Here is a 24,419-nt window from a genome sequence, read left to right as displayed (position 1 = left end):
GCGCCACCATGCTTGGCCTGAGTTTTGATATTTGTCTCTCTGGAGTTGAGAAGACTCTCAGAGATGAACTCCTTGACAACCAAGAACTTTAGTTTTTTCCAGAATGCCAATTTTCTATTCTAGAGTGAGATACACCAAGTAGCTTGGAAACCAGGTAGGTGGCACCACAAGAAACAACCTTTGTTACTAACACCAACTTATTAGGCCAGAGGGATGCTTGGAATTGAACAGAAATTCCTTTTGTAAGTCCACTGATTTGCTGGATATGCTGCCTGAAGCTCCAATGTTGGGGAGCAGTTGGGCTCATTAGGGAAGAGAGGTATGATAGTGATTTCTGCTTCAGGCTCAGAAAGGAAAATAGCAACCCTGGATTTTCCATCCTTTACCTAGAATAGTGTTAGATATTTCAGAGACATTTCTGTTAGGCTGGGGTTAGTATAGTGGATTGCTTTTCCCCACTGTAGGAATAATTCCTTTAAAAATTGTGCCAATTGCTAGCATTAGAACATTATGAGTCCTGGACAATATGCTGCCTTTTTGTAGATTCCACTCAAGACCCAGCCCTTCTGTCACTCATTATTGCTTAGTAAGTTCTCAATTAATTTGATTCTTGTTTTTGTCCCCATCTTTACATTCCAGTCCCAAAAATATTCTTTGGGCTTTTTTGATCAGAATTGGATAGTTCTCTACTCAGCATTATAAGAGAATAAAATTATGGCATTTGAAGATAAATGGATGGAGTTGGAGAATATCATGTGAAGTGAAGTTAGCCAGTCCCAAAAAACCAAAGGCCAAATGTTCTCTCTGATAAGTGGATGCTGATCCATAATGGGGGGGGGGCATGGAAAAAACAAGGAACTTTAGTGGGGCAAATGGGGGGTATGGGGGCAGGAAAGATGGTGGAATGAGATGGACATCATTACCCTAGATACATGTGTGACTGCACATATGGTGTGATGCTATATCATATACAACCAGAGAAATGAAGTTGAGCTGCAATTGTGTACAATGAATCAAAATGCATTCTGTTGTCATATATATCCAATTAAAATAAATAAATTAATTAATTAAAGGAAGAATTGGATAGTTCTCAAGTTTATTGGTTACAATTTACATACTATTTAAAAAGTTCATTTAGTTTTGTCCATATGTATTTACTTCTAGAAATTTAATTAGTAGTGGAGTGTTTTTTATATGACCTTCAACTCAAATTCTGTAGGTTGAATTGTATGTGGAGAACATTCTGAATGTGAAGGTATCCACTGAGCTATATGACTCTTTTCTGACCCCTTCTTAGTTTGCCAATTCATTTAATGTCATTTATTGAGCACCTGCTGCATGCTGCCTTCTGCATTGCTGGTTGTCTCTAGATGTGTGTATAAGTCTCTGACATGGAAAACTATTTGAGGACAAGGCTTGAATGCTTGGCTTAGTATGAGTTTAAAGAGTCCTTAACCAATGATTTCCAAGGGATATATAATAATTTATTGGTCAATATATGTCAATACAATAACTTTATATTGGGGAAAATTCTTTTATTTATTTATTTATTTATTTTTCTGGGTACTGGGGATCGAACTTGGGGCACTTGACCACTGAGCCACATCCCCAACCCTATTTTGCATTTTATTTAGAAACAGGGTTTCACTGAGTTGCTTAGTGCCTCACTTTTTGCTGAGGCTAGCTTCGAACTCACGATCCTCCTGCTCAGCCTCCCAGCTACTGGGATTACAGGTGTGCTCCACCGCACCCAGCAGGGGGAAATTATTTTAGGAATAAGAACTGTGAAAAGTAAAACTTTTATCTGAGAGGATGTGTAGAGGGAAATTGATCCAGATGGTAGTGTGTATGTGTCAGAGTCTGTGGAAGGGTGAGTGTGAAGTTGTATTTATTTAACAGGAGCACGGATTAAACATTGAAATGTGCTGCTCTCAACCGTGAAAGTAAATTGTAAGGTTAATGATTGGGGTGAGAGTGAGGATGGATTGCTACTCATTGACTTAAGGTTCATGTTTAGAGAGAAATAAAGAATGGAAAGAGAATATAGAGTTGATAGAAAGGGAATGATACGTACGATCTAAATTATCTAATCAGATATACAGGCAATGGACATACAATAGGACTAATTTTTCTTCGTGTGTGTGTGTGTGTGTGTGTGTGTCTGGTGCTGGGGATTGAACCCAGGCCCTTGTGCTTGCTAGGTAAGCACTCTAGCATTGAGCTACACCCCTAGCCTTCTTTTTCATTTGGTTTTGAGACAGGGTCTTGCAAAGTTGCCTAAGCTAGTCTCAAACTTGAAATCCTCCCACTTCAGTCTCCCAAGTGGCTGGGATTGCAAGTTTGTGCTACTGTGTTCAGCTTTTCTCCATTTTTCAGGAATAAGATGGAAGTATGAATGAGTTGCTCCAAATTTCTGACTTTGTGGCCTTAGGTCACTTAACATCTCAAGCTTAGTTTGTACATGTGTATGGACAAATATGATGGATTGGATTATTCTGCAAATTAAAGGAGAATAAATTAAAGCATTTGATATACAGTAGATGCTGAACATTTCATGGAGTTTGGATTAGGACATTCTTTGATACTGTTTTAATTCATCTAAAATTAATTAATTATGTACCTATATGAAGCTAAGATTTAATGTATCTTCAGATCTTTGGTGAGTCAACATGTACTCAGAGCAGATTATTCCTTTTTTTTTTGTATATTATTTTTACTCTCTCCTCTCTCCACCAATTAGTTCTACATTTAAAAAAATTATAACTGAAGTTGTAGATAGACACAATATCTTTATTAATTTTTTTATGGTGCTGAGGATTAAACCCAGTCCCTCACATATTCTTGGCAAGTACTTTACCACTGAGCTATATACCCCAGCCCTCTCCATCTTTTTTCTTTTCTTTTTTTGGGGGGGGGTGAGTGGGTACTGGGAATTGAACTCAGGCACTCAACAACTGAGTCACATCCCCAGCCCTATTTTGTGTTTTATTTAGAGACAGGGTCTCACTGAGTTGCTTAGCAACTCACTTTTTCTGAGGCTGGCTTTGAACTCAAGATCCTTCTGCCTCAGCCTCCCAAGCCACTGGGTTTACAGGTATATGCCACTGATCGCGGCTTCTCCGTCGTTTTAAAAAGGCATGTCAAGCTGGGCACAGTGGTACACAGCTGTCATCCCAATGACTCTAGAGCTTGAGGCAGGAGGATTACAAGTTGTGGGCCAGCCTCATAACTTATTGAAACCCTCAGGACTTTAGTGAGATCCAGTCTCAAGCCTAAATGTAAAAGGGGCTGGGAATGTAGCTCAGTGAATTGTTAAAGTTTCCTTGGGTTCAATCTTTAATATTGGGGGTGAAAAAAAAGTACATCAATAATTATCAGATGTTTATTAACACCTGTATAATAGATATTATATCTGATGTTGGAACTTAATAAATGTGCTAGAAGGCCCCGATGTTGATGATAGAAAGTAATATTAAATAAAAGCTGGCCAAGTATTGTGCTTTGCATTTATCTTAATTCCACACAACTCTATCATTACTCTCACTGATAGATCTGAAGGTGGAGGTTCAGAGAGAAAATATGTCTGGGCAGCAACATACAGCTGACAGTGACAGAATGGGATTTTAATTTGGAGGCTGCATTCTTAGTCTATCAAGATGACAGCCTCTGTCAAGAAACTTTCATTTGGCTATAGATGGCAGCCAGCTGTTACTTGAGTGAGCTTCATAATTTGAATTTTTATTCAATTTTATGCACTTTTCTTCTTCCTTTTCCATATCTTTAGTCAATCCCTAAATGTCTTGATAGTTGAAAAATTGGAAGTTGTAATTGTCTAGGTGACAGTGTCACAATATTGCAAGCTTTGGGCTTAAGTTTTAAAGTTAGACTTGAAACTGCTTCTTACTGGTGAATTTTGGATAGCTGCCATTTTTCTCTTAGAAGGTGTGGAAATTAATTGGAGAGAAAGCCTGATTGATAAGTGTCTTAGCTTTCCTTGGGGTGAGACTGAGGTGGGGAACAATAAAGGGTGTTGTTAGATGCCACTTCTTACCTTCAGAAACCTCTTGCCTACAGAGCTGCCTTCTCCTGAAGCTTGGAGGTAGATTTGTTCTGAGATCCTTTAGAAGAGATTCAGAACCTCTAGTAGAGATATTCTGCCTTTATATTTGGGCTTACTCAATTGGTGGAAGAAGCTGGCATGGTGAAAGAAAAATGGGTATCTATTGGGAGACACACTGATAGTTTGAGAAAAAACTGGTCATCTTTGGTAACTTAATAAGGTGTGGGGTGTGGGGAGGAAGAGGAAGCCATTGCTATTCTTTATGGCCTACTATGGCAACAGATATATTGCTCCTTTAATTTTCACAACCACCCTTGGTATTGTCCCCATTTTAGGGATGATGAAATGGATGCTCCAAGGTTAAAGGCTCTTCTCTGAAATAGCTGGAGCCAAGAAATGACAGGACTAAAATTCCAGCATATAGCTGGCTGGCTGCAAAGCACAGGCAGGATTTTACTTTCACTGGAGAGTAAACCTATGGAAGAAAATGGTTTTCTAATACAAATTCTTTTTAGCGTTAAATAGCTGCTTCTCCAACATAACATTTACATGTGTGTGTGTGTGTGTGTGTGTTTGTGTATTACCAGGGATTGAATCCAGGAGTGCTGTACCACTGAGCTATAATCTCCAGCCCTTTCATTTTATTTTGAGACAAAGTCTCTCTCAGTTGTCCAGGCTAACCTTGAATTTGTGATCCTTCTTGCCTCGGCCTCCTGAATAGCTGGGATTATAAGAGCCTGGTCTAACATTTGTTTACATTGAGCACAGTCACTGCAGTTCTTTGGCATTCTGAAACTCTTTCTTGCTCTTTAAGGAATGTCACTCAGTGTTTGAAAAATGTCATTGTATAGTTTGCTAGGGCTGACACAACCAAATACCACAGACTGGGTGGCTTAAACAGCACAAATTTATTTTCTCATGGTTCAGGAAACGAAAAGTCCAAGATCAAGGTGTCGGCAGGCGTGGTTTTGATCTGGGGCCTCTCCTAGTCTTGCAGGGGTTCACCTTCTCACTATGCCCTCACGTGATCTTTTTTCCGTGCACACACATGCTTGGAATTTCTTTGGCTGTCCAATTTCTTCTTATGACACCAGTCAGATAGGAATATGGCCCACTCTAAGGGCTTCATTTTAACTTCATCATCTCTTAAAGACCTCTCTCAGTCACATTCCGAAGTATGGGGTTCGAGCTTCACCATATGAATTTGGGGGCTATAACTCAGCCCTTAACTGCCACAAAATACCAATATTTTCCATCATATGAGCATGGGGTAATTATTCCAACCTATGGAACTACATTTATATAAAATATAAAATCATCTGCATACAATTAAAAAGTCAGTTCTGAGGTTAATAATGCTGGATTGTAAAAAAGTAAACTATTATAAAAACAATATTCTATTTTATCATATCTTTGGCTTATTTTCAAATGATAATGGGGTCCAAAGCTTTAAGTAAGAAACTATGGAAATTAACCTTTATCTCAGTTGAGAAAAGGTAGGAGTCCAGAGTTTGAGAAACCCTGTGCCAAATAAGCAATATCTAAAATGATGTAGCCAGACTAAGACCAAGTCTAATTGTCATCAGTGACTTGCCACTTGAAGCTGGAAGATCAGGCTTCTATTTATAGGTGTTTCCTGAGCGTGCTGGCATGTGCCTTCTTAGCTTTTTAAGTTGTTGTGCAGGGGTCCTGGTGGTCTGTGCCAGAATCCTTGACCTTTGTACTTATGCTTGGGCTATTTATTCTGTCAGTTATTTTCTAATTTATTTTTTTTAAAAAAACTTTCAGTTTCTCTGCTTTACACACCTGTTGAGCCTAGTAATAGGTTTTTGGAAATACTAATAGTAAAGGTTTTTGCCTTTATGGGTACTTATATTCAATTATAATTTTTACATAGCTTTTTGCCTCTTATTTCCCCCCCACTTTGAAATCAAATTGTAATCTTTTAGATGTCATTTGAATTTGCTTTTCTTCTTTTTATTCTGTGTTCTGGGGATTGAACTCAGGGCCTTGCTCATGCTAGACAAGAGCTTTACTGCTGAACTATACCACCAGCCCCTAATTAACTATTTTTATTATTTATTTATTTATTCATTTGTGGTACTGGCGATTGAATCTAGAGGGGCTTTACCACTGAGCCACATCCTTACTCCTTTTTCATTTTTTATTTTGAAACAGGTTCTCACTAGTTTGCTGAGGCTAGCCTTAAACTTGCAATCTTCCTGTCTCTGTTAAATGGGACTGTAGGTATATACCACTGCTCCTGGCTAATTGGCTATTTTAAACTAAAAGACAGCATTTGAGGATTCTCTAGAATACTGAGTTGAAAAAATTCCCTTGTGCTTTTTAAACTATGATATTAAAAGGTAAATTTTAGAAATACATAAGAAATGTATAAAGAAAAAAATTAAAAACACATCTCAGTATATTTAAATAAAGTGAGAGTTGTTTTTCCAATTCTTAAATTCTCCTAAGCCTGTAGATCCTTATAATCATAACATTTTTTTCCTATGCATCTTAATAGGTCAGTAATTAGGTGGACAGATTGTTTTTTATTTAGTTAGTGATTTCACTTACTCTTTGTAGCTTTCCGAGTCTGTGCTGCTTCTTTCTGTAAGCTGTTTTTTTTTTTTCCTCCCTTTTTCTTTTCTCTTTTTTTTTAGTACCAAGGATTGAACCTGGGGCACATAACAACTGAGCCACATCCCCAACCCTTTTTACTGTTTATTTTGAGACAGGGTCTTGCTAAGTTGCTCCAAGCCTTGCTAAGTTTCTGAGGCTGGCTTTGAATTTTCAGTTAAGCCCCCTGGATTACAGGCGAGCACCATCATGCCTAACCTTATTATTATTATGATGATGGTGAACTGGGGATGAACTCAGTGATGCTTTACCAGTGAACTACATCCCTTTTTATTTTGAGGAAGCATCTTGCTAAGTTGCTCAGGGCTTTGTTAAGTTGCTCAGCCTGTCCTTGAACTTATGATCTTCCTATTTAAACCTCCTGAGAAGCCACTGAGCCTGGCTCTGCAAGTTTTTCTGATTCCTCTTTGAACATGTCTTGTACCTGAATGCCTAGTTTATTATGAAAAGAATCATTATACTTTGTGCCCCGTGTTTAGGTCTTTATGCATGTAATGTCAATTAATCTTGACAGCAATCTTATGGGATGGGAATGATAATTCTCATTTTATAATAAGGAAACTGAGGGCTAGAATGAAGGTTTGAGTAGTTTACATTGTGTCTACAGAAGAGTTTACATTAATACTTCTTGTTTTTGAACAGTGGGCCACATTACGAATTGAAAAAGGAGCTGAGAAGGAGTCCGTTCTTAAAAATTCAGCTTCTGTTGGTAAGTCTTTCTTTTCATTATGATCATTAAAATATTCACATTGGGTAGGTTTATATTTTCCCAATTTGAATGTGAAATATACAGAGAGCAGTGCTTTCCTTAGGCCTTGGATTACTTAAAATTCTGTCCTTAATGCAAAACAGCAGATGCCTGAGTTTGGGTTGACTTTATTTAATTTAATTTAATTTATTCTAATTTGTTATATAACTTTTTATCATGAAGGTGGTGATAAGTGTTATAGTTCATTTATATGTTCTTATTACAGGTATTGTATAGGTGGTGTCTTAGTTTCTAAGGGTGTGCATTTGAAGATGGATTCCTATGGTTATAAAGATAGAGTCAATGGTTTAAAAGTGTTGGTGGGGCAGTAGTAGTCAGTTTTCATCACTATTACAAAAGAAATGAGGCAGGCCACTCATGAAAAAAAGAGATTTATTTAACTCACAGTTCTGGAGGCTCAAGGGCATGGCATGGGAAGATCACCTGGTCTCTAATGAGGAACTCATGGTGGATGGTGGAGCTCATGTGGGTAGAAGGATCACATGGTAAGACAGGAAGAAGGGAGAGTGACTCAGGGGTAGGCTTCAAGCTTTTATAACAACTCATACTTGTAAGAAGTATCATGGGGGCGGGGTGCCATGGTGCATGCCTAAAATCCTAGTGACTTGGGAGGTTGGAGCAGAAGGATCCGCAGGTTTGAGGTCAGCCTCAACAATTTATTGAAAAGGAAGGGGAAAAAAAGAACTACTATGGAGTTGCAGAGGATTATCTTAATCTCTTCTGAGGGCAGCACCCTCAGTTGACCTAGGATCTTATAAAGTTATATACCATCTTAGCACTGCCACACTAATGACCAAGTCTCCTGTACATGAAACTTTGAGGGAACACACTTAAGCCGTATCCAAACATAGCAGGGCTTACTGAAGTACCAGGGAGTTAACACTTATAATTGAGGCTTTATTAGCATCTTATTCTAACTTGAGTTCCTCAAAGTACGTTCCTCAAAATAATGCTTTATTGCTAAAGGCTAATGGTAATAGTGTACATGAAATAAATAACTCTCAGCTGCTGGTGTAACTCAGTGGTAAAGTGTGTTTTTAGAATATGCTAAGGCCTTGGGTTCCATCCCCATCACCAAAAAACCCCAAACATGACCTGCCTCATTTCTTTTGTAATAGTGATGAAAACTGACTACTACTGCCCCACCAAAAAACCCCAAACAACAACCAACTCTCCAGAGGGATAAGCTTACTGTCCCTTCCTTTTGGAGAGTACTAGTGCGTAGTGATAAAGGCTCAGAAAAGTCCTGTAATAAAGAAAAGTGTTTAATTTTATTTAACATACCATTTATTAAACTTTTTTGACATGATATCCTTTTCCCCTATATGACTCCTGTTAGCTTCTGGTAGGAGTTAACTAGCAAATCAACTGGGCCAGGCAGTCCCTGTCTTTACCTTTGTCCAAAGAAACCCTTTCATGCAGGGTAAGAATTTTAAGAATTGTTAAAGACACTTGGATCAGAGTGTTACTGGCACAAAGGGAGGGGTTTTTAGGGGGTCCCCAGTACAGGTTCATGGCCTCCTGAGCAAAGAACTGAGCAGGACACAAAAGGTTGGCAGGCAAGGCAGAGGGTTACTGAAAGTGAAGAAAACACTTTGAGAGAGCAGTGTGGGCAGAGCTGTGAAGTAGCTCAAGGCTGTGTGTGTGTGTGTGTGTGTGTGTGTGTGTGTGTGTGTGTGGTCTACACAGTGGAGCTCTCTTTTATTGGGCTTTTCTAGCTCTCCCCTCTCCCCTGGGTGGATCTGGGATTCATGGATACCTTGTTTGACAGCTGAACCTGACATACTTTCTTCTCTCCTGCGCATGTGTAAGTTTCTTTTTCCCCTGGACAGAGGGGTGGAAACTGAAATGCTAATGATATGTTAACTAGCAACAAGTTAACTTTGGGTCAGTACTTGTGGCATTCCCAAGATTCATGACTTTCCCTTTCTGGTCTTGAATTCCCTTTCAAGTCATCTTGCTTCCTCTCTTTAACTGCAAGATGGCCCAGTTTCCCCTCAGGGAAGGGGCTTCAGGTGAAGTGTCATGAGGGCCCCAGGTAGTCTGGAGAGCCCTAAGGGATAGCCCTTTCCCCATGCCTTGCTTCCTACCTAACAATAGTTAAGCAATAAGAAAGAAACAAATCCCCAGATTTAATTATAAAAAGAAGTAAGCCTTTATGTGTTTATAAAAAGTAATGTAGAAAAGTTTGTGCCTCACTGATTTAGGATTAAAAATTATCATGCTTTGTCAGACATTTCACTAGAAGGAATTTATCTTCTGGAGGCTTGGCTAAAAGGAATTGTAGAAAATTGTTGTAACTTGTGGAAATGGCAAAGTATTTGAAAACATTTGAGCCTTTTTTGTGTAATTATTATTCAGATGACTGAAGCAGCTAGTAGAGCTTTAGGAGGGTGTATGCTTAAACACCAAACATTTTATCAACCTGGATCTTTTTGACTATATGTGATCCTCCTTTGGTTCCGTATCTAGTAGTTCTACTGCTAGTCTGTGGGAACACTTTTAAATGTGCATCCTTACTAATAAGGAAAGAACAGCCAGGTGTGGCGGTGTATACCTGTTATCCCAGTGACTCAGTAGGCTGAGGCAGGAGGATTGCAAGTTTGAGGCCAGCCTCAGAACTTAGCAAGGCCCTCAGCAATTTGTCAAGACTCTTTCTCAAAATAAAAAATAAAAAGGACTAGGGATGTATCTCAGTGTTAAAGCATCCCTTGTGTTCAATCCCCAGTACAGGGGAAAAAAAATGTTTAAGGAAAGAACAAACTTTGTTGCTGGTTTTCTGTTGTATTTACTGAGACTTTGGGCCATTATTGATCTTGTGAAATTTTATGGGCCCTATACTTTGGGGTGGTTGTGGTGTATGACTTAGGCCATGAATTTAAAAAGGCACATGGTATTTCAATTTAGTAGGTTAAATGGATTAAAAAAATAACTAGGTGCAGGTATCCAGAAGCATAGGTTTAGAGGTTTTTTTTTTTTTTTTTTTTTGGTTTGTTTGTTTTTTTAATACTAGGGATTGAGCCCAGGGTACTTTACCACTGAGCTATATCTCCAGATCTATTTTTTTTAAATTTTTTATTTTGAGGCAGGGTCTCACTAAGTTGATGAGGCTGAACTTGTACTTGCAATCTTCTTGTCTCAGCCTCTTAAGTTGCTGGGATTATAGGTGTGTGCCACAATGCACACCTGTATTTTTTTTTTTAAAGGCTATGTGGAGGTGAGGACTTCATTCGGACTTTCATCTACTGTGTTATTATTATTCTTATAGTCATACATCTGCCTTATCTATTTTTGGTCTTTGTGTTTTCCAGGAAAGAGTGGACGTGAACAGGAAGAGAAAATATAAATTATAATAAAATATAATGGTTCAGAGTAAGGCCAGTGTCTACAAAATTTGTTATATTTCATTCAGAGTAGCTGCCCTTCTTGTTAGCTGATAAAATTGGGAATTGATTCCCAGTTATTGAGCATCTGGGATATCTAAGGTTGTCACAGGATTCAAAGCCAATTAAGGTAAAGTCCCTGTGGGAAGACAGGCATCTGACCATCCATTGTGATAATGCTAAAATAGGTACATAAACAAAGGACAATGAGATCTAATTTAGGCTCTGATCTGTGCTTCATCCATTTCTGTTAATCCAAGAGCCATTCATGCCATGCATCTCGGCTCCCATGCTGACTCCACACTTGGCCAGCCAGGACTTGTGCCTGTTGATAGCCTGGTATTTAGAGTCAACGGAAAAGTAGTGTCACAATCCTAGACAGACCAATAGAGGGTGATGAAATACTGCACATTTGTGTGCTTGGCTGGTGCAATCTTCCCTCTTGGGAGCATCATGTCTCTGCACCACAGCCAATGATAACACAAGTCAGTGTTGAGCCAGTCAGTTTAGGCAAGGGTCACAGGCTGGCTAGGGGACCCAGGAGCTCAGGGTGTGATTTTGAATGATACAGTCCCAATAATAGTTTCTGAGAGGTAGATCTTGTCTAGACAGGGAAAATCGTTATTTTTATTTTCTACATACACATAAAACATTCCTTCTGCTGCTATTTTACTTAATGAAGCACATATTTTGAAATACATTTCGAGCTTCCCTCCCAAGTCAAATCCCTCTAGCACTATATTTCTTCTGGGCTTATCTGAAGCCAGGCTTGGTGGCACACACCTGTGTTGTACCCTAGATGTGCAAAAGAGCAGCATGGTAAGCTAAGGCAAGGAAAGAGAATGCTGGTGGTTTCTTTGCTGCTTTTCTCGCAACTTTTATTTTAGTCTGCTGTAAATGCTGCAAGAGACTTTTAAGAGCTGCCAGCCTCACTTTTTGGGCACCTAATTCCCAGGATACCAATAAGCTTGAATCAGCACTTTTGATTAAAATTGGAATTAATATAATGAATTATGAAATTTTAGTTAACTTGAATTACTCAGAGAGTCCATCATAATTGTATTATACCAGAACGTTGGAGTTATGACCAACCCAAAGTCAACAAGCATGAATAGGCCTGCATTTTACCCAAGAGTGATTCATAAGAATAGAAATACTGTACATAGGCTGGTGGTGCAGTCATGTTGGCCTTGCTCCCTGGAGTGTGACTCTGGCTCGAGTGGGCACTGTTGGCAATGGGAGGGGCAGGCAGCCTCCAGGAACCCTCCTCCAGCTGCCACTGCTTGTGAAGATTTGGGGTCATGTGGACTGCTGTTAATTTAGCCCTTGTGCTAAATTTCTCCTTCACCTTGTACTTCATGCCTTCAGGCTCTCCCCTTTGCCTACCCAAACACTCAGAAGGAATGAAATACTGAGATGAAACGCTGTTGTTATACCCAAATGTTGTCTAACATTTCCTTCTAATTTTATGTTTGGAATTCTTTCTGTGAGGCATTTTACTAACTCATAGCTAACTGATAGCTTAAATACATTGGTTACAATAACATTAATAAGCTATTTTAGATTCACAGAAAATGTGGGATAATATTTTGGTAATAGACGTTTGAGAGATGTTGTGTTTTTGGTACTAGGGATTGTACCCAGGTGGCTTAACCACTTAGCCACATCCCCATTCCTTTTTATTTTTTTGAGACAGGGCCTCGCTAAGTTACTGAGGCTGGCATGGAACTCAAAATCCTCCAGCCTGAGCCTCCCAAGTCGCTGGGATTACAGGCCTGTAATACTGTGCCTGATATGAGTTGTTTTTTAAAAACACTGTACAGCAGCCAAAATGATTTAATTGAATTTACATGGAGAGAACAAAGTAGATAAATTTAAAACAGTGTTAAAACAGCATAAAAGGAATAATATAACATTTATTTAAAATTTACTACCACAGGATTAGGGGTGTGGCTCAATGGTAGTATGCGTGTCTAAAATGTGTGAGACCCTGGGTTCTATCCCCAGACCACTCCCTTCAAAAATTAAAAATTTACTACCAGAAATGGATTATGCAAATTTTTAGGTAGGTACAGACTATGTATGGAAGTGATATGTGCTACATGAGAGTGGTTATCTTCTAGGAGGAAGAGGAAGAGGTGACAGGGTGGGCTTTAACTGTGTCTATAATTTTTTTCTTTAAAATGACCTAAGCAAACATAGCAATGGGTATCTTTTTTGTTACATTCTTATTCTTTTTTGGTTAATCTTACACTTTAACCATAAAATTAAAAACTCGGCCAAATAAAGTATCAATAATTATTTAAATAGAATATTTAATCTGACAAATGGAACTAGTTTTATATGAGTGGAAAATAGGTGCCTGTCTCAGGGGAATGATTTGATTCTTTTTTTTTTAAATTTTTTTAATTTTTTATTGTTGGCTGTTCAAAACATTACATAGTTCTTGATATGTCATATTTCACACTTTGATTCAAGTGGGTTATGAGCTCCCATTTTTACCCCATATACAGATTGCAGAATCACATCAGTTACACATCCATTGATTTACATATTGCCATACTAGTGTCTGTTGTGTTCTGCTGCCTTTCCTATCCTCTACTATCCCCCCTCCCCTCCCCTCCCCTCCCCTCTTCTCTCTCTGCCCCCTCTACTGACATTCATTTGTCCCCCTTGTATTATTTTTCCCTTTCCCATCACTTCCTCTTGTATGTACTTTTGTATAACTCTGAGGGTCTCCTTCCATTTCCATGCAATTTCCCTTTTCTATCCCTTTCCCTCCCACCTCATGTGTCTGTTTAATGTTAATCTTTTCCTCCTGCTCCTCCTCCCTGCTCTGTTCTTAGTTGCTCTCATTATATCAAAGAAGACATTTGGCATTTGTTTTTTAGGGATTGGCTAGCTTCACTTAGCATAATCTGCTCTAATGCCATCCATTTCCCTGCAAATTCCATGATTTTGTCATTTTTTAGTGCAGAGTAATACTCCATTGTGTATAAATGCCACATTTTTTATCCATTCATCTATTGAAGGGCATCTGGGTTGGTTCCACAGTCTAGCTATTGTGAATTGTGCTGCTATGAACATTGATGTAGCAGTGTCCCTGTAGCATGCTCTTTTTAGGTCTTTAGGGAATAGACCAAGAAGGGGAATAGCTGGGTCAAATGGTGGCTCCATTCCCAGCTTTCCAAGAAATCTCCATACTGCTTTCCAAATTGGCTGCACCAATTTGCAGTCCCACCAGCAATGTACAAGTGTACCCTTTTCCCCACATCCTCGCCAGCACTTGTTGTTGTTTGACTTCATAATGGCTGCCAATCTAACTGGAGTGAGATGGTATCTTAGGGTGGTTTTGATTTGCATTTCTCTGACTGCTAGAGATAGTGAGCATTTTTTCATGTACTTGTTGATTGACTGTATGTCCTCCTCTGAGAAGTGTCTGTTCAGGTCCTTGGCCCATTTGTTGATTGGGTTGTTTGTTCTCTTATTGTCTAATTTTTTTGAGTTCTTTGTATACTCTGGATATTAGGGCTCTATCTGAAGTGTGAGGAGTAAAGATTTGTTCCCAGGATGTAGGCTCTCTATTTACCTCTCTTATTGTTTCTTTTGCTGAGAAAAAACTTTTTAGTTTGAGTAAGTCCCATTTGTTGATTCAAGTTATTAACTCTTGTGCTATGGGTGTCCTATTGAGGAATTTGGAGCCCGACCCTACAGTATGTAGATCGTAGCCAACTTTTTCTTCTATCAGACGGCGTGTCTCTGATTTGATATCAAGCTCCTTGATCCATTTTGAATTCACTTTTGTGCATGGCGAGAGAAAGGGATTCAGTTTCATTTTGTTGCATATGGATTTCCAGTTTTCCAGCACCATTTGTTGAAGATGCTATCCTTCCTCCATTGCATGCTTTTAGCCCCTTTATCAAATATAAGGTAGTTGTAGTTTTGTGGATTGGTTTCTGTGTCCTCTATTCTGTACCATTGGTCCACCCGCCTGTTTTGGTACCAGTACCATGCTGTTTTTGTTACTATTGCTCTGTAGTATAGTTTGAAGTCTGGTATCGCTATACCGCCTGATTCACACTTCCTGCTTAGCATTGTTTTTGCTATTCTGGGTCGTTTATTTTTCCATATGAATTTCATGATTGCTTTCTCTATTTCTACAAGAAATGCCGTTGGGATTTTGATTGGCATTGCATTAAACCTATAGAGAACTTTTGGTAATATCGCCATTTTGATGATGTTAGTTCTGCCTATCCATGAACAGGGTATATTTTTCCATCTTCTAAGATCTTCTTCTATTTCTCTCTTTAGGGTTCTGTAGTTTTCATTGTATAAGTCTTTCACCTCTTTTGTTAGGTGGATTCCCAAGTATTTTATTTTTTTTGAAGATATTGTGAATGGAGTGGTTGTCCTCATTTCCATTTCAGAGGATTTGTTGCTGATATACAGGAATGCCTTTGATTTATGCGTGTTGATTTTATATCCTGCCACTTTGCTGAATTCATTTATTAGCTCTAATAGTTTCTTTGTAGACCCTTTTGGGTCTGCTAGGTATAGAATCATGTCATCTGCAAATAGTGATAATTTAAGTTCTTCTTTTCCTATTTTGATGCCTTTAATTTCTTTCGTCTGTCTAATTGCTCTGGCCAGTGTTTCGAGAACTATGTTGAACGGAAGTGGAGAGAGAGGGCATCCCTGTCTTGTTCCAGATTTTAGAGGGAATGCCTTCAGTTTTTCTCCATTCAGAATGATGCTAGCCTGAGGCTTAGCATAGATTGCTTTTACAATATTGAGGTATGTTCCTGTTATCCCTAGTTTTTCTAGAGTTTTGAACATAAAGGGATGCTGTACTTTGTCGAATGCTTTTTCCGCATCTATCGAGATGATCATATGGTTCTTATTTTTAAGTCTATTGATGTGGTGAATAACATTTATTGATTTCTGTATATTGAACCAGCCTTGCATCCCAGGGATGAATCCTACTTGATCATGGTGCACAATTTTTTTGATATGTTTTTGTATCCGATTCGCCAGAATTTTATTGAGGATTTTTGCATCTAGGTTCATTAGAGATATTGGTCTGTAGTTTTCTTTCTTTGAAGTGTCTTTGTCTGGTTTAGGTATCAGGGTGATGTTGGCCTCGTAGAATGAATTTGGAAGTTCTCCCTCTTTTTCTATTTCCTGAAGTAGCTTGAAAAGTATTGGTATTAGTTCCTCTTTAAAGGTTTTGTAAAACTCTGCTGTATACCCATTTGGTCCTGGGCTTTTCTTAGTTGGTAGTGTTTTGATGGTTTCTTCTATTTCCTCAATTGATATTGGTCTGTTTAGGTTGTCTATATCCTCCTGACTCAATCTGGGCAGATCATATGACTTAAGAAATTTATCGATGCCTTCACTATCTTCTAATTTATTGGAGTATAAGGATTCAAAATAATTTTTGATTATCTTCTGTATATCTGAAGTGTCTGTTGTGATATTGCCTTTTTCATCCCGTATGCTAGTAATTTGAGTTCTCTCTCTCCTTCTCTTCGCTAGCATGGCTAAGGGTCTGTCGATTTTGTTTATTTTTTCAAAGAACCAACTTTTAGTTTTGTCAATTTTTTCAATTGTTTCTTTTGTTTCAATTTCATTAATTTCAGCTCTGATTTTAATTATTTCTTGCCTTCTACTTCTTTTGCTGTTGTTTTGCTCTTCTTTTTCTAGGATTTTGAGATGAAGTATGAGATCATTTATTTGTTGGTTTTTTCTTTTTTTAAGGAATGAACTCCAAGCAATGAATTTTCCTCTTAGAACTGCTTTCAATGTGTCCCATAGATTCCGATATGTTGTGTCTGTGTTTTCATTTATCTCTAAGAATTTTTTAATTTCCTCCTTGATGTCTTCTATAACCCATTGATCATTCAGTAACCTATTGTTCATTCTCCAAGTGATGTATGCTTTTTCCTTCCTTCTTTTATCGTTGATTTTCAGTTCCATTCCATTATGATCAGATAGGATGCATGGTATTATCTCTACTCCTTTATATTGTCTAAGAGTTGCCCTGTGACATAATATATGATCTATTTTTGAGAAGCATCCATGTGCTGCTGAGAAAAAAGTGTAACTGCTTGATGTTGGGTGGTATATTCTATATATGTCAATTAAGTCTAGGTTATTAATTGTGTTATTGAGTTCTATAGTTTCCTTATTCAACTTTTGTTTGGAAGATCTGTCCAGTGGCGAGAGAGGTGTGTTGAAGTCTCCCATGATTATTGTATGGTGGTCTATTAGACTCTTGAACTTGAGAAGAGTTTGTTTGAGGAACATAGCTGCACCATTGTTTGGGGCATAAATATTTATGATTGTTATGTCTTGTTGGTGTATGGTTCCCTTAAGCAGTATGTAGTGTCCCTCTTTATCCCTTTTGATTAACTTTGGCTTGAAATCTATTTTATTTGATATGAGTATGGACACTCCTGCTTGTTTCCGAAGTCCATATGAGTGATATGATTTTTCCCAACCTTTCACCTTCAGCCTATGTATGTCTTTTCCTATCAAATGCGTCTCCTGTAGGCAGCATATTGTTGGGTCTTGTTTTGTGATCCATTCTACTAGCCTGTGTCTCTTGATTGGTGAGTTTAAGCCATTAACATTTAGGGTTATTATTGAGATATGGGTTGTTCTTCCAGCCATATTTGTTTATTTATGTTACTAAACATGGTTTGTGTTCCTCTCTGATTATTTTCCCCCCTTTACTGTCCTACCTCCCACTGTTGGTTTTCATTGTTATTTTCCATTTCCTCTTCCTGTAATGTTTTGCCAAGGATGTTTTGAAGAGATGGTTTTCTAGCTGCAAATTCTTTTAACTTTTGTTTATCGTGGAAGGTTTTAATTTCATCTTCCATCCTGAAGCTTAATTTCGCTGGAAACACAATTCTTGGTTGGAACCCATTTTCTTTCAGTGTTTGAAATATGTTATTCCAGGATCTTCTAGCTTTCAGAGTCTGTGTTGAAAGATCAGCTGTTATCCTGATTGGCTTACCCCTAAATGTGATCTGCTTCCTTTCTCTTGTAGCTTTTAAAATTCTCTCCTTATTCTGTATGTTGGGCATCTTCATTATAATGTGTCTAGGTGTGGGTCTCTTATGATTTTGCACATTTGGCATCCTGTAGGCTTCTAGAATTTGGGATTCTGTCTCATTCTTCATGTCTGGGAAGTTTTCTCGTATTATTTCATTGAATAGATTGCTCATTCCTTTGGTTTGGAACTCTGTCCCTTCCTGTATCCCAATGACTCTTAAATTTGGTCTCTTGATGTTATCCCATTTTTCTTGGATGTTCTGCTCATGGTTTCTTAACAGTCTTGCTGAGCTGTCTATGTTCTTTTCAAGTTGAAATACTTTATCTTCATTGTCTGATGTTCTATCTTCTAAGTGTTCTACTCTGCTGGTAGTATTCTCCATTGAGTTTTTAAGTTGGTTTATTGCTTCCTGCATTTCTAGGATTTCTTGTTTGTTTGTTTTTTATAACCTCTATCTCCCTGTATAGTTGATCTTTTGCTTCTTGGATTTGTTTATGTAATTCATTGTTGAAGTGATCTTTCATTGTCTGATTTTGCTGTCTGATGTCTTCCTTGAGACTCCAGACCATCTGAAGCATGTATATCCTGAATTCTTTATCTGACATTCCATCTGCTGCAGCTGTTACCTCTTCTAAAGTTGCGTTGACCTGCATTGCTTGTGGTCCTTTCTTTCCTTGTCTCTTCATACTGTTCGCGTTCCTTTCTACTTGGTGAAACTGTTGTGCTATTGAATTTTCCCCCTATATATTTATATTGGTCTTGTATAGTTGCAAAGTCTCCCACGCAGGCGCGGGCGGCGGCTCTGCCCCTCCTCCAATTGGGGCAATGTGCCTACCACGCCGGCAGGCTGCTGGGCCTGCTCTGCCGGTCGGTAGCAGGTCCGCCTACCTTGCAGGCGCGGGCAGCGGCTCTGTCCCTCTTCGGCCCGCTAGGCTTGTTCTGTCGGTGGTCGCAGTTCTGCCTACTTTGCAGGCGCAGGCAGCGGCACTGCCCCTCTGCAGGCCTCTGGGGCTGCTCTGCCAGTGGGTCGCAGGTCCGCCTACCTTGCAGGCGCGGGGGGGGGGGGGCGGCTCTACCCTTCCTCAGGCCACTGGGCCTGTTCTGTCTGTCGGTTGCAGGTGTGGCCTGTTCTGATGGTGGTCACAGTTCTGTCTACCTTGCAGGCGCGGGGGGAGGTGGCGGCTCTGCCTCTCAGCAGGCCGCTGCTCCTCTTCTGCCGGTGGGTCGCAGGCCTGCCTACCTTGCAGGAGTGATTGGAAGCTCTGCCCCTCCGCAGGCCACTGGGCCTTTTCTGTTGGTGGTCACAGTTCCGCCTACCTTGCAGGCGCGGGGGGTGGGGGGCGGCTCTGCCCCTCAGCAGGCCGCTGGGCCTGCTCTGTGGGTGGTCACAGTTCTGTCTACCTTACCGGCGCAGGTGGAGGGGGCGGCTCTGCCTCTCAGCAGGCCGCTGCTCCTCTTCTGCCAGGTGGGTCGCATGCCCGCCTACCTTGCAGGAGTGATTGGAAGCTCTCATGATTTGATTCTTACCTGCTCCAAAAACATACCTTATTCAGTCTTGGCAGTGCCTGGAATTTAAACCTAAAGAACAAAGCAGTTCTTAGTGGAAATATATTACCTCTTAGAACTAGATGTTTCTACCTCAACACTACAGACATTTTGGACTGGAGGGTTCCTGGTTGTAGGGAGAAATCCTCTATGTTGTAAGGTGTTTAGCAATATTCCTGGCCTCTGCCCACTTGATGACAGTAGCACTGCCACTATGACCCCCTGGGGTCCAATCTTCCTCTCTGTTCTTCACCCACCTTTCATACAGATGTGAGCTACTCCTCTTAGAATACATATTTATCAAGTGGTGCCCACTATAATTTTAGGATGATTCATTTTCTCTTTTTTATTATTATTTTATTGAGAGACAGAGCTCGCTGAGTTGCTTAGGGCCTTGCTAAGTTGCTGAGGCTGGCTTTGAACTTGATCTTCGGCTCAGCCTCCTGAGCTGCTGGGATCACAGGTGTGGGCCACTTCACCCAGCTCTAATATGATTCATTTTCTAGCAGAATGGGATTTCTGGTTTTTGGTGGCTGGTTTGGGGAAGGAAGGAAGTTGTGGGTGGAGGGGCTGTGTGAATAGCAGGTAAGCAGAGAATGCTAGACAGTATACAGGAGGTGTGTTCCTTAAGGACCTGAAAAGCTTGGGTGGAGGTTCTAGCAGGGGAGTCAGCTCTCAATATCCTTGATGGAAGAACAGTCCTCCTCTGTTGGGGAAGGTCATCCTCTTTGACCTGGTGCGCAGCCTCTGGAGGGATGTAATGGAGTAGTGACAGAGGGAGGGAACACTCACCTAGCCAGCCAGATCAACCCTGGCGGTCAATGGGGTGACGGGCATCACAGCCAGATCACCTTCACATTCGGTATGTTCCTTAAGAAAAGGTGGAGACAGGCAAAGAAATCTTTCAAACTGTACCTCCTAATCCATTAAGAATATATCATCTGTGTCTAGGTCACATCCTCATCCAAGAGACTTTCTTTACTTATATGTACTCTGTGCTTGTTATGGACTAAAATCTGTGCCCCTCCCCCACCCCAACTGGATATATCTGAAATCTTTACTCCCAACATAATGGTATTAGATGTTGGGTCCTTTGGGAGGAAATTAAACCATGAAAATGAAGCCCTAGTAAATGAGGTTAGCCCTTATAAATAGAGCCCAGAGAATTTTCTAGCTCCTTTTTTTCTCCACTATGTGAGAGCAGTGACAATACTCAGAGCTATGAGAAATAAGTGTCTACTCTTTATAAGCCACTCAGTCTATGTCTCTTTATTATAGCAGCCTGAACTAAGATGCTGCTCTAAGCCTTGGTTAAGTAAGTGGTAGCATTTGCCTCTGACCAATGATGAGTAAGCAGGATGGAGTGGTTCCAGTAGGAAAGAAGGTGAAAGGTCAGGTCAGTGTAATGGTATTACAGCTGCATTGTGAAGGGATGGGTAGGAAGAGAGTGAATGAAGCCCTAAATCACAGAATGGAAGTCTCCCATCCTGGAAGAACAATTAGGAAGTCCATAAAAGGTACTCTGTATTATTTTTTAGATTGTTTAACCTTTCATAGAAGAGCAACATGGATGGCATACCCTCTCCTCATCCCTATTTTCAATGAAATTAATTAAATAAATATAACTAATATAAGCAGGTTTTAAATCTTTGGTCTATAAGGGGGCCCATTTAAAATCAGAAGGCCACAAATGTTTTCTATTCTGATTCCTGCTGGCTTGTTAAGCTATTTCCTCCACTCCAGCTTCCTACAAGTCATCATCTCATGCTGATAATGGAAGGTGAAACTGCCACCAAAGGCCTGGAGCCAAAAATCAGAGAACCAGAACTGTGACATCTCCAGCTAGCACAGCTTGGCTTAATCTACCCATGTATTTCCTCACCTTTTGTTCCTGTGAATTGCAACATTTCTCTAGGATGGGTGAAGGCAGATTAGTTATCCTCCCAGTTTTGGCCAAATGGTGATTACATTCATGTTTTTTGTATATAATGTTGTCTTATTTCTGATGTAGGTGGATGGCCAAATCCAATTAGTTAGGATCCCAGCAGCCTCTGGTCTGGGCCCTGATGACTTGTCCCCAGCACTGGTGATCTGGAAAACTAGATGATGATTTAGCTCCCTCAATCTCAGACCCCTTAGTAGTTTGGAAAAGAGTACTTACATCTCAGAGTGGGAGTCTTGGAGGTTTGAACAAATGGTGAGAATAGAGGGCTTAGAGATTAATTGACAGTGGGAAGACAGTAGGATCAGATGGTGGTTTTGATAGTCCACTCAGGAGTACAATCGCTGTTTGAGAAGTTCTCTTTGCTGTTGAGAGGAGCAGTCATCTCAACAACTGTTCACCCAGTTGAAAATCCAAGCTGGGCACCATGGCACACACCTGTAATCCCTGTAGCTCAGGAGGCTGAGGCAGGAGGATGGCAAATTCAAAGCCTTCCTCAGCAACTTAGTGAGGGCCTAAGAAACTTAATGAGACCCTGTATCAAAATAAAAAATAAAAAGGGCTAGGGATGTGGCTCAGTTGTTGAGGGCACCAGAGTTTAATCCCTGCTAGCCAAAAAGAAAGAAAGAAAGAAACTCCAGTTGGTCATTTTAGAGGTATGGGTATTCCCCAAATAATCCCCCTCCATCCCTTATGATCATTGTCCCCCCAGCCTTGAAAAAATGCTAACCCAAAATTCAAAGCTTCTCCATTTTGTTGCTATCTTGAAGCAAGAACCTATTACAGGAGTCCTAGGCCAGATGCCTGATTTGGGGGATCCCCAAAAGCCAGGTCTGCCTACTTACCCCCAAAACCAAGCAGAAAGGTAATGGTGAAAAGCAGTATGGCCCCTCTGGGGAGGCAGAGTTAGGTCCAGTGTCAGTACTGTTTTCTGAGTGCTGACAGGAGCTTTAGGTTTAAATAGAGGAAGAATTGGTGGAGGAGGCTGGGGGCATGGGTTGGTCATTCTACAGTCTGGTTCTGGAGTTCTTATCACCTGTGAGTGTTCCTGGAGTTCTGGGCCAGGGATCTGACTCCAGGGATCCAACAAATCAGGTCTGGCCACTTACCCCAAAACCAAATGGAAAAGGTAATAATGGAAAGCATAAAGTCAGTGTAGCTGCACCAGGAAGAGGAGGGGACTCATGTTCTTAGGGAGGATGACATGAGTGAGGGGAATGTGGGGCAAGGGTTGGAAGCTTATGTAGTTGTAGGCTTTTTGCAGCTGGCAGCGCAAGTGATCTTGAGCAGGTGTGGTCTGCTCCATCGTGACCTCTGGATTGGTCAGGCTGGCCTGTTCTCTGAGAAAGTCGCTGTTGCCTGGGGGCTAGCTTCTGTTCTTTGCTAGGTATTCATTCATCAGACTCCATGTTTCTGTAATCCAGGGTGACTCAGAGCAAAGGGGTCAGGTGCAAAATGGAGGCAGATGGCAAGATGACAAGCCTTTATCCCTTTTTTAGTCACCCATTAACATTTGCAGGCAAAAGTGAAGTCTCTGTCTTGTTATGAGGGAACTTTGCAGGATGTGATCCTAGAAGCCGGTAATTCAGTTCCCATGAGATGATATCTCCTGCTGTTCCTGGAAGGTATAAGAGAACCCTGCAGAGTTCTAGGTGCCAGTCCAGGCATCAGAGACAGGATGTTGCAAATCTTGCCTCTCAGTCTTCTTATTTTTCTTTTTGATCTTAGAGATTGAACCCAGGGGCATTTACCATTAAGCTACATCCTCAGCCCTTTTTATTTTAAAACAGAGTCTTGCTCAATTGCCGAGGCTGGCCTTGAACTTGTGACCCTCCTGCCTCAACCTCCTGAATTTCTGGGGCTATAGGTGTGCGCCACCATTCCAGGCTTGCCTCAGTCTTGAAGGGGAACAAGATAGGCTAGGTAAATTTAGAGCTAATAACCTTGTATTACCAGTTTTTAGGTGAACATTCCTTAAATGATTAATATGCCTGTGTGCAGAGTTTAGCAGGCACCTGAAGGTAAATACAGAATGAAGGCAGAGACGTTAAGCTTTATCCTGCTTTTAGTCACCCATTGGGCATCTTCAGGCTCAAGTAAAGGGTCACTGCTTTTAGCAAAAGTAGCTTCCCTAAGTCCCTGTTGTAAACCTAGTATTACTACTAGTAGTTATTACCACCCTTTGTTGAACATTGGCCCCACTGTGCAAAATTATTTACAAGAAATAAATCTTATTAATCCTCATTTTACTGATGAAGAAACAGGATGTGGAAGTTCATACCAGATCACACTACTAGTCAAGTAAAGCCTTCTTCACTTGTTTGTCTGGTCAGTGCCTTCTCATTCTCCCATATATCATTGAGGTGATTCTTCTATCAATGGAATATCCTTGGCTGAATGTGGCTTTGTTTCTGTGACCTAAGAAGAAATATGTGTTTGACACATATCCCCGCATTGTTTTCCTGGCACTTAGCTCTTAAAACCCTTGGAATCTCTAAAGTACCGTGTGTCTTGATATATGCTAGTGAGATGACTTGGGGACTGGGGCTCCTTGCGAGAGGAGCAAGCCCACTGGTCTTGTGCTTAGACAGACTCCTGTCTTGAGGTAGGTGGGAAGAGGCCAGTGATGTCTGGATGTCCTGGGGTGGGTAAAACCTTAGGCAGTGGCCTTCTCTTTTCTTTGGTGGCCTCAGAGCAATGTCATGGGAGTTCCACTACATACCTTCTTCACTCACTTTTCCAGGTCAGGTACCTGGTTTTCCAGCCTCTCTTCCTCAAAACTGTTTTCTCCAGAACTTGGAATAATAAAGAAGAAGGTCCCCACCCCACACCTCGCCCCCAGGATTGAACCCAAGGGGTACTTAATTACTGAGCCACATACCTATATATATATTTTTGGTACCGGGATTGAACTCGGGGACACTCCACCACTGAGCCACATCCCTAGTCCTTTTTGTATTTTATTTAGAGACAGGGTCTTGCTGAGTTGCTTAGGACCTCAACAAATTGCTAAGAGTTGG

General features: G+C 40.4%; 1 protein-coding gene across 2 annotated transcripts in view; it reads left to right on the top strand.

The window, feature by feature from the left end:
* Nucleotides 1–24,419, top strand: part of Gpat3 (glycerol-3-phosphate acyltransferase 3) — a 67,783-nt gene that overhangs the window by 3,375 nt on the left and 39,989 nt on the right. For both annotated transcript variants that reach the window (XM_046457689.2, XM_046457688.2), the window contains exon 3: nt 7,343–7,409. In XM_046457689.2, the coding sequence (XP_046313645.1) occupies nt 7,343–7,409 (67 nt within the window). The remainder of the gene's footprint in view (nt 1–7,342; nt 7,410–24,419) is intronic.

This window comes from Marmota monax, unplaced genomic scaffold, assembly GCF_021218885.2.
Source record: "Marmota monax isolate L192 unplaced genomic scaffold, Marmota_monax_Labrador192_F-V1.1 WCK01_AAM20220418_F8-fsc00128, whole genome shotgun sequence".
NCBI classification, from domain to species: Eukaryota; Metazoa; Chordata; class Mammalia; order Rodentia; family Sciuridae; genus Marmota; species Marmota monax.
Note: the sequence above shows the minus strand (reverse complement) of the source record. Positions and strands in the feature narration are given on the sequence as shown.